Below are 10,823 nucleotides of genomic sequence, written 5' to 3' on the forward strand. Positions count from 1 at the left end.
AGATTAATCAATCATGAAAATAATCACTGGTTCAGCCGTAATGAAATCATATAGAGACAATCAATTGTCTGATATGCCAAAATTATACTCACAAAATATGTGCTTACCAATAACATAAGTTCATTAGTGTCAAATACACTTATTCCTTATCTATATGTGTTTTTTCCGGTTCATTTGATGCTAAAATTTGATCCACAGTCTTGACATTAATGCACAATTGTAATAGAAAATGTTTTCACAAAGCTAAATGTGTATGACAAATGTGATTCAGCTTAAAGTTCTTAAGCTCTGTTGCAAAAAAATAATACAAAAACACTCTAAGGTCGTCTGCATTCACATTTCATAAAATGTCAAAATGCAGGACAGAAATGGCACTAAGCTTTCTCCGTTAAAACTCATTTGGATCTCGTTGTCGGAACAACAGCCCTTCGTTCTGCTGTGAGCGACATCAGCTTCTAAATGAAGGTGTAAAGTCCCTCTCTATGTCACAGTCAAAGGTCATTGGGAGAGATCCACAACTTTCACTGCCAGGTTACACTGCATCAGTGGCAATCACATTGTTACACTATTTACAGACGAATAGCACAAACTGACAGCCCAAACACCCACTGAGTATATTGCTACCTTATGGACAGAGGTGTCTGTTTCATTATTTTTTTGTATTTTTCTTCTTTCTTTTTTTTTTTTTACAAAGGAAAACTACAACTGCATGACTGCCCATCCTGAACTGGTTGTACTTCCCAGAACTGATCCAGTATGGGCTGCCAGGCTTAAAACTACAATTCCCAGGCACTTGATTGTAACAAAATGTACACTAAAGTTGTCCACTGGGTCAGCATGCCTCTGATGCACAGAGAGAAGGCAGCAACATTCAAGGTCAGACCCAAAACACAAAAGCCCTCGACCTCCCACACAAATAAAACGACAAGCATCCTCAGCATGCATATCAAAGTTATAGTACTCTTGTGATATACTGTACATCGACAAATTAGCTAGTGGTTGGTACTTGCATTTACACACTAACACATGCTGCTAGACCTCTGTGCAATGCTACAGTAAGGTGACTGACACACAACTTTAAGTCGAACTAAGAGAAACTGACTTTCAACTGAATACCGAAAAGAAAAACCCTGCAAATAAATAAGACTATATTACAATTATGGCAGATGGAAAGGTGTGGAAAAGGAGCAGAACAAGAATGAGGTAGAGACAGTGATTTGCCACTAGAGGAAGTGAGAAAATTTAACTCTCAGGAAATGTGTAGGGGGGAAAAAAGCAAGACGAATGAGGCAATGTGCAAGAGAAAAAAAGTCGAAGAGTGAAAGACGGAGTGTCAGGTACGGGTCGTTTGCTCGATAGCTCGGGTCAGTTGGATTTGGACGGTTGGCTGCATCTTCACATCCGCAAACGGTGGTGGGGGTCCGTAAAGGGCGGCTCAGAGTCATCCATGGGCAGCACCAGACGCGTGCCTCTCATCACCAGCTCATGATCCCCGTACGTCAACTCTCTGTCCAAGTCATCAGAGGTGGCGCCGCCAGCAAAGGCTGGGCCGCTACTGGTGTGAGCACCAGAGGCGTCTGTACTGACTGTGATGTCGCCGTAGGTCAGGTTGATATCGCCGTCTGTCAGGATGAGGTCAGAGTCGTCATCCTTCAGTTGGCACTCGTTCTGGTGAGAAGGAAGAGGAATGTTGTCAGATACGCACACAGACTAGGATAAAGAAGTGACTTAATTAGCAAGCCTTTTACCAATTAAAGGTTGTAACTCTGGTTGGTGCTTATTATTGTTTCCTCACCTGCCCAAATCTTTCAAATTAAACCTCTGTGCTTACAATAAAAATAACTTTTTTAAACTAAACAAACATAGCTGAGCCAGAAATAGCTCCTGTATGAACCAGCGGCTGACCTCATAGGCCTGAGGGCTGGTGAGGAAGCGGGCGAGGGGGCCGCAGCAGGGAGGCAGCGTAGCTGTGAGAGGGGGGCCGCTGTGAGTCAGGATGGGCTTCAGATAGCTGGAGAAGGGGCTCGAGTCAAGGACATAAGAGCATGGAAAACAAGCACTGAGAGAGTGGTGAGACACAGCAAACAACAACAATTCAACAAAGTGTGATTAATGAGAGCAAACTAATTGAATTAAAATACAATTAAAATGTTTCTTGTTTTGTCAAGTCAAAAGGGCAAAATTTTTAAAATATAATTTATGTGAAAATACATGAAACTTAATGACCGTCACACTACACAGCCAATAAAAGAGATCATTTGTCTTCAAGTCTATACATGGTGCTCCCTCTGCTGTCTCACTCTGGAACATGTGTGATGCCACAGTCGTCTGGCAGCCTTCATTCATCCTTTATCCAACCTACAGAGGTTTTGTAGTTTTTGAATTAGCAGCTTTTAATACTCACCCAGGTTTCTTAATTCTATTCTTGTGTTTGTAACTTTGTAATTTCGCTGTTAATGTTATATTTTGTTCTTTTAACTATTTATTTTTAGTTTCTGTGTCAGAAGTGCATCTCATAATAGCTTAAAAGTTTTAAGCACAGACAATTGAAAAAAATGTTTTTGTTCTTGACATTTATGACATTGACAAAAAGTAATTATTTGTGAGCAAAGGATACTTGTGGTCAAAGTTGTACCAAATTCTGAAAAGCCAGGCACTTTCATGTTTGGTGCTTCTTCTCTCTGAGCCATCAGCAATACTCATCTGTGCAAACAGAAATATGTTGTTCAGATGTTTTATTACAGTTATTGTATGCCACATTAGAGTAATAGGTAGTTTACAAGGGCAACACTTACAGAGTTATCTTGATCAGAGTCCACTCCCACTCTGTTGAAGACAAAAAAACACATGTAAATCAGCTGCATTTATAAACCGTCAGAGCAGAACAGTTCTGTGAAGCATGTTTCCCCCGTTCCTGAACAGCAAGGTTCCATGTAAAGGTGGGCATACTATGAAAAAAACGCCTCAAACATTCACCAGAGCAGGGTCACAGGTTGTATTGAATGTTTCTTGGAGATTTAACCCGATAGAAGAACCTGATTAGTCAAACATGGGGGCCATAAAGACAATTAGTCAGTTTCTGTGACATTATCTGAAATAGCCTGATGTCAAACCCCTCCAGTGTTAAAACAACTGCAGATCTAGTTGGACCCAGGAGTGGATTCGACAGGTACCTTATGCGCTGGCAGGACAGCATCTGGGTGGTGCCACCTCCACAAATCCAAACAGTGAAGAAGACCACAAGCAGAGTGGTGGAAAACATCATCTGACGGGCGTATGTTGCCGTGTCCCTGATGGACAGGGCAAAGGTCATCGCGCCTCGCAGTCCTGAAGAGCACAGCATGGGGAATGTTACACACAAACAAGTGAGCAAGTTCCTATTCAAGACAAATTAGATGATCTCTGTTTACAAGCCTGTCTGGGTTATCTTGTAATCTATGAAGAGGCCTAAAAGCCTAAATTCTTTCCAAAGTCGTATTCTTAACTCAACACTAACCCGCAAACATCATCATGTGCTGGAAGTTGGATCTGATCTTGTTGCGTCGTCCCAGATTAAGAAGGAAATGAGAGAAAGGGTAGATGTTAGCAGCTCTTCCCAGGAACACTGCCACCTGGGAGGGAACGAGGTTAAGGAGAGGACAACAAAACAGAGCGCCCTATCTGTGCCAACCTTATTTACTGCTCCTTTAAATCAATTACCGTTCACTTATCTGTGCTTATTTATAATGTCTTTTCTCTGGAAACCGAAATTAGTGGCAGTTCCATATTCGTACGCTGATATTACCTAACTGACTTCACATGTGAGTGAAAACAGTCACTGTTGAGGGTTATCGGGCTTTGCGTGCCCCGTTTGCAAAAGATACAAAAGCTCCGACGATGAACATGGGGTTAAAGACGTGGTTCTGGAAGGTGAACAGGGTCAGACCCATGTAGGAGAAAATGAAGTTCTCTGCCAGGAAATTTAGCAGTTCAAACAGCTGCAACAAAGGAGAAACAACATTAACTGATTTAGATAACAGCAATGTTAGTGGATGTACAGCTTAACACAAAGAGATTACAAAGTTACCAGGAAACAAATTCATCTGCTTGATACACTTGGCTTGCATGTTTGACTAAAATCAAACCTTAAAAACTACATTTTCAGAGCCTGTATAAATGCATGTCACAAATGTCATTTTGTTTCATTATTCTATCCTTGAAGAGGTACTCCACACTTAAACGTGATGAGAAATATCAATGCTGGTGTTAATACTGACACCCTCACCAAATTATGAAAACTGGCATTTCATGGGTTGAAAATGGCTCAGCACACCATCTGCTGTCTTAAATCATCATGAACCTTGCAAGGCCAATGCTGAGATGCTTTTGCTAACCCTCTACTTAGTGTTTTTCCAGCCTGCCATCCTTCGGTCATGACAAGAGTCAGACAACTGTCCACACGTAGGGTTCAGGTGAAACCAGCTGAAGAAAGAGAAATCAGTCTGATCAGCTAACATTGCTGTTTCTGCATGTTCACTCACAGCGGAGGATGTATAGGCGTTATCGTGTGTACAAGGCATTAGTCGTGTTGACGTTAACAATACAAGGACGTGCAAAAGCAACCACCAACCAAATGTAAAGACAGACACACCCTGTGAGGAACCTGTCAGTTTTATTTTTAGTTTTGGTGGCTGTTTCTTAATTGTGAAAGTTACACTTTGGAGAAAAATAGGCACGTACTGCTCTGCAGGCCAGTCTTCATGTGGTTGGAGACTTTAATTTGTCTGCCACCAGAAAGTGTGGTCTCTAACACAGGTTAGAACGAAGTGCAAGCTCACTGGCTCACCTCACTGACATTTTTTTTTTTTAAGGTTTTTTGCAAATTAGACAGAACAGGTGAAACAAGACAAGACAGACCTTATACAGTGTGTGATCAAAGACAAAGGGAACAACCCGTTCCCCAACTGAACAGTCTCCCCAGACCAAATTGGAAGAGAGCTGTTTGTGTGAGGAAAGCGTTTTCTTTTTCCTATATCAGCCTCTGAAACACAAACATTAAGAAAAGAAATTTAATCATGTCTAAGAATTGACTTTACCTCCACAAACAAACATCTAGTCAGCTAATTGACGATTGCATTTGGTATGGAACAGTATTATGTAATAATTCGACAAAATGTATAGATTTCACTTCATTATGTAATAACACCGGCATTTTGTGATAACTGGCCTGATGTATATATGTATGTAAAACCGGTTGCTCTCATATATTTATATGTAAAATGATATTATTGTTGGTGGCTAAATGATGATAACGTGTGGTTCGTATTAGGCAATCATTCTGATCTATGAACTGCGTCAGCATCTTGAAGCTAAGTCTGTATTATATAACTAGCGCCTACTAGTGCTCGAGTGGGAACCGGTGCTCAGCTCCAGGTAGCCTCACGTCGCGGCTGGTTATCCCTGGAGTGTTGGCCTGTGAGATTGGTGTAGGTAGGTGGTGTGGAAATGCACAGCTAGACAATCATCTGTCCCTTGAGATCATGGGTGACGTCTCTACTAAACACAGTAAGCTTTTGGATGGTATTTACGAGACGTTAAAGAGTACCATGTAGTGCTAATCTACTCTAGTACTTCTCTAGACTTGGGGCGGATAATAAGGAAGTGCGTAAGTGGTATAAAATTTGGGGTTTTTTAAAGTTCCAATCTAGGGTTGACTATATTAAAGCTGTTTATATAGGTAATAAATATTTAGCTACCTTTAAAGTTGGAACAATTCATAAATATAAACAAATTAATAACTTAATGTAAGTTATGACGTCAGTTGTATTTTATAGGCTGGTTAATTCACGGATCCCCGATCGTCGCACCATAGAACTCGGGCGCTAGTACAAGTGTCACTTATTACTTTGTTTTCATCAAGTGCAACGCTCATAGCTGGTTTGAATATAGACATGATCCCACACATCTCATTCTGCGAGCATCACAGACATTATGAATTACTGCATATCTTCACAGTTGTAGTAATTTCTGCATGTTTGTTACCAAGACAAAGGTAGCAACCGCGCCTTCGTCTTGTCTCCGAACGTGTACTGTGTAAATCAGTGAAGTTAGCCACTTAAAAGAAGGGAGGACTGTTGATCCGCGTTGTGTAGTCAGTTTATTTGAATAAAGACATGTTCACATGCATAGTATAGAACATCCCGAATTCTATGGATATCAAAATGTGGTCAGGATATCCCGACATAGTCCATTCTTTTCTATAATCGTAATCCCGAGTGAAAACTTCGAGTTCACATCCTTGCAGTCTTGCAGTTTCACATGTGGAGTTTCCAAGACATCAGTAAATTTATTAACACACTCATACAACCTCCAGCAGACTCGTGAAGATATCAGGTCAGACTTGCTCATCGTCTACTATATTGAAAAACGTGGAGCTAGAATTATAAAATCTGTTATTTCAAGGTCTTTCAAATGAGAGAGTTTCAAGTGCTAACAACCAACTTGGCTGATTGACCTTCCTGTCATTCAAGCATCCCCAACTGTTGATCTTGCTTCACCTTTTAGTATTCTGTACTAACATAGGATACAGTATAATCCAACGAATTCTCGGCGAAGCCCCTCACTGTCACCATCTGAGCACCTGGCTCTCGAGTTTACATTAGTGAGAGCATCCCCTATTCTTCTCTGAAGCGGGATACTTTGATGGCAAAGATCAGGCTGTAGACGCAGACTCTGGATACAATGCGCTGCTTTCTATCACCTGTCTGAGCCCAAAGGAAACAACTCTTCCGCATCGGACCAGCACCCGGAGAGATCCGGACTAAAGGAGAATGAGTGACAATGACCTGAAAGGCTCACCCCTTGGTGGGTTCTGGTTTTGATAACGGAGAACCCTCCCTGTCAGCTACTTGTTATTGAGTGGGTGGTAAAAGCACAGCGTGACATCCAGACTCCGGTTCAGACATGGCCCATAAAGGAGGAGAAGCTTCTCTGATTTAAGGACTGTAATCTGCTGTCGCCTGTGTCGGTGTCAGTGATCCTTTCTGTGAGCCTTCATCAGTTTAATAGCTTCAAATGCCACAGACAAGACAGTTTCAGGCAGGTACAGCGCCCCAATGATCACCACCCACCCTGACGGGACTGGCTTACTCTAAGTCACTCAGCAGTGATGGTGTTTAAGCTCAGACACGTTGAAGAGTGAGCGTATGGTTTTCCCCGCCCTTTTCGCCTGTAGATGGTGAGCGATCAGTATTAACGAGGAGCACGTTTACCAGAACTCAGACGTTGCCAACAAAGAAAAGGTAAGAAAAGTAAATAAAAAGCAACTTGTCTCAGTTAATATGATTGACTGCCGGAGAACTGAGGCTGAAAGCATTGTGTGGTTTTTTTTTTTGTTTTTATATAAAAGAGGTTAAATTACTTCGTAATAACTTTCTACTATATATATAAATGTGTGTTTTGGCTTTGAAATAAGCAGTAGTACATGAACCAGAGTAAAGACAGTTTTTGAAGTTCATAACCGCAGAACAATACAGAAAGTTGTGTCATTGCCGTGTCTGATATGGAGTCCGAGGAGTGCAACGCGAAAAGCTATATAGTAAAAATGTTACTGTCTTGTCCATAGTTGATTTTAGCGAAATATGTTTTACCTGATGAAAGATGTAGTCTGTTTCATCCACATTTAAGGAAGATATTTTAATGGCTGTACTCTATTTTATTTGGCTTTCCTTAATTTCCATTGCTCTTTTTCCTTGTGGATATGGGAAATGAAGCTATTTTATTTGCTATTAACCGTTTCAGCTTTTTCTGTAACTTTTAGGTATTTTAATTTTTAACCTTAATTCCACATCGTATTTTTACTTGAGAGCTTCCTAACCGACGGTATCAAATAACGGGTGAAGACTACTGTATTCAGAAAAGTGATAGAAAAGGACAGGAAAGAAAAGGAAAAAAATTAGATAATGGTATAAATATTGAGACAAACTAATCTGATGAAAAAATATTTAGACAACCAATCTGATATCATCCTTCTACATATATATAATGGTGATCTGTTGGCCTTAACGAAGGTGTAGATGAAGACAGCGAATCTGTATTGTAGCCGCTGTGTATTATGAAAATGGCTCCATTTCCCACAGTTGGTTAGTGCATGTGCGGTTGGGCTAATCGCTAGTGTGTATTGGCATTAATACGCGTAACGTGCTCGGATCGAAACGGGGACAACTGGTAGACTGTGCAGATACCTCCCAAGTTACCATGAGATGTACTGTCCTCTGGCTGTTCTACAGAGCAGTGCTACATACAGTATGTAGAGCTGATTTGCCTGTGTGACAGGATGCCAGTAAAACAACTGCTCTCTGCTTATCGTTACTCCTTCTCCCTCCAGAAGACACAGTTGATAGAGTACATAGACGTCCCTCCATAGACTCTCTTGTGCTCTCGGTCCAAAGAGACCCACTGCTAGAGGATAGTATGCAAAACGACGGGTTGGAAACACTCTCCTGCGCTCAGGCACATGTGGAGGTCGTGACATGTCTGACAATGTTTGCAAGTAAGACCTTAGAATTCTGCGGGTAAGGGACTTCCATGAGTTGACTTTGCTATTCAGACCTGGAGTAGTAGGTTATGGTTGGATCAGCTGTGATTTGATGGACCTGTTCTAGATCCTCTTTCAGGTTTTTACTGCTATATTATAGCAGAATTGGTAGTAACAGTTTGGTCGGCTCTTCATAAGCACGAACTCCTCCCTTTTTGTGCGCAAATTTGATATCCATCTATGATTGGTCTCCTGGGTAGATCAGTAGCTGATTTGATTGCTGGAAAGCGACAGAGAGACATGGACATGCCAACGTCTCTCGAACCTAGTATATCCGTTAATCAGTCATGGGTAACTTTTCCCTCTCTGCGGGCTGCGGGGAGAGACTATCAGATCTCTTGTTTGTATATGGGATATAGAGTTGACAACCATCCCAGCACAAACGGGCTATGCTAGAGTCTCTTTAGAGGCCCGGATGAGGTCGTGGTGCGAAGACGGTCGCGCGGATGTGAGCGGGCTGGACGGGCGAGCGGGGGGCGTGGTGGTTCCTAGGGAGAAGTAAATAAGTCACCTCTGCAATAGTTCAGTTCAGCTGACACCCGGACTCTGTGAATCAAGGATTTTACGAAGTTCCCGTATGTTTCGAGGTTGTTAGTGCGATTCACATACCACAGATACGCTAGAGTGTTGTTGATGCGATAAGTGAACTACTGAAATCATGGTAACCTATCGTTAATAGTACCAAACTTCCCACTCAGATACTGAACCTGTGGATATCAAGTTCTCGCACATTGAGGCTGAAGGGCTACATAAGACGGATAACAAAAAACTATGTTCATAGTGCATAAGGCAGCGTACGGATCTTAGATACAAATATACCACCTGGAAGACACGTTTGAGGAAAATTAGGTCGTATAATCCAGCTAATTTCAAAAAAGGAATGGGATAGATGTCATACAGATATATATTTCCTGGAGGCAGTTCTGGCTATGTACCCTCGATTTCTGAATTGCTTTGCTTAGAATTATATACGACTAGCCGACAGATGACGACCATAACGAGGAACAGTGCGTGAAACATGACTCTCAGAGCTGATACACGTCAAGGCACGGCTTTTGCTCTAGGATTTGGACCATGCATAGACAGGCACTTCACGAGCGAAGAAAGATCAATTACGATATTCAGCACCGCTAGATAAGTCTTCAGAATCTGTGACCTAACCATATTTTCCTATAGAGATAACATCCACTGAACAAGAGGGGACATATAGGCAGACGTATCAAGCCAGTAGTTTATAATGACTTTAGAAAAAGTCTTTAGACACCGAAAGAACTAAAAATAAATGAGCTTATGTGAATGGACTCTGATATATTAAACTTAAGTCCAGATCCCAAGAATGGTATCTCACCAACACATGTCATAGCTGATTGATCTTGAAGAGACACACACAGTCCCAACCTATATCGCGCGAATCTCCGACAATTTAGCATATTCCCATGTTCGACAAGAGAGATTCAGGATATTCGTAGGCAACCATGTAATACCTTCCGCGATGTGATATCTAGATACAGACGATGAGTCAGTATTTATAACATACCATTCTTTGAAAATTCTTATTGATGTAGAGGTGATAAAGCAGTGCCATATAGAACAGTCAAGGTGGAGAGACTTTACTCGCTACGTATGATTGAAGAGATAATGTGCATCACAGCTAGAATCGTCTAGAACACGAGGGTCGGAGGTGTATACATAATGCGAGTTAGCAAATTAGAGGAAAACATCCACATGGATGGAAGAACTAGGGGGTATTCTGGATTCTAACCGAGGTTTGTATCCTAGTGATGATCTTATGAGCGTGGAAAATGAACGAACATATCCGAAAAACCGGTTGTGCAGACACTTAGACGATTCTAGGTGGCACATACATCGACTATCTCACAAGGCTGAAGCTCACAACATGCCTGCGCTTGTAATACGCAGAATCTCGACAGACAGAGACTACCAGGCCCATGTGGACAAACACACAGCCTCATGAAATGATATTATATACGCGTGCATGGGATTACTGACTAGAGGACGCTAAAAGCAGGAATACCTCTCCATCCAGTGAGCCTTCTGCATAATGATTCATACTGGTGTACATAAGCAGTTCACATAACTTACAGCATCTACAGATAATACAGATGACTGAGCTTGAGAGCAGAGTGACGTAGAAGTGCATATTGCTACTACTGTTATTCGAGGAGGTTTCTGGCGTGATATGTGACTCAGAAGACGTGGAATGAGGCGGGGAAAATAAGGGTGGTAC

General features: G+C 41.6%; 1 protein-coding gene across 1 annotated transcript; it reads right to left on the minus strand.

Moving 5' to 3' along the window:
- Positions 1-675: 675 nt before the first annotated feature.
- Positions 676-3,977, minus strand: LOC118334095 (sodium/hydrogen exchanger 6-like; the record flags this gene model as incomplete). Its single annotated transcript, XM_035669918.1, is given in 7 exon segments — positions 676-1,668; positions 1,906-2,011; positions 2,618-2,703; positions 2,796-2,826; positions 3,174-3,327; positions 3,497-3,611; positions 3,864-3,977. Coding segments are annotated over 7 exon segments (879 nt in total), but the record flags the coding sequence as incomplete, so codon positions are not given.
- Positions 3,978-10,823: the final 6,846 nt, after the last annotated feature.

Source organism: Morone saxatilis, unplaced genomic scaffold, assembly GCF_004916995.1.
Source record: "Morone saxatilis isolate NCDOM2014 unplaced genomic scaffold, NCSU_SB_2.0 Contig22, whole genome shotgun sequence".
Taxonomy (NCBI): domain Eukaryota; kingdom Metazoa; phylum Chordata; class Actinopteri; family Moronidae; genus Morone; species Morone saxatilis.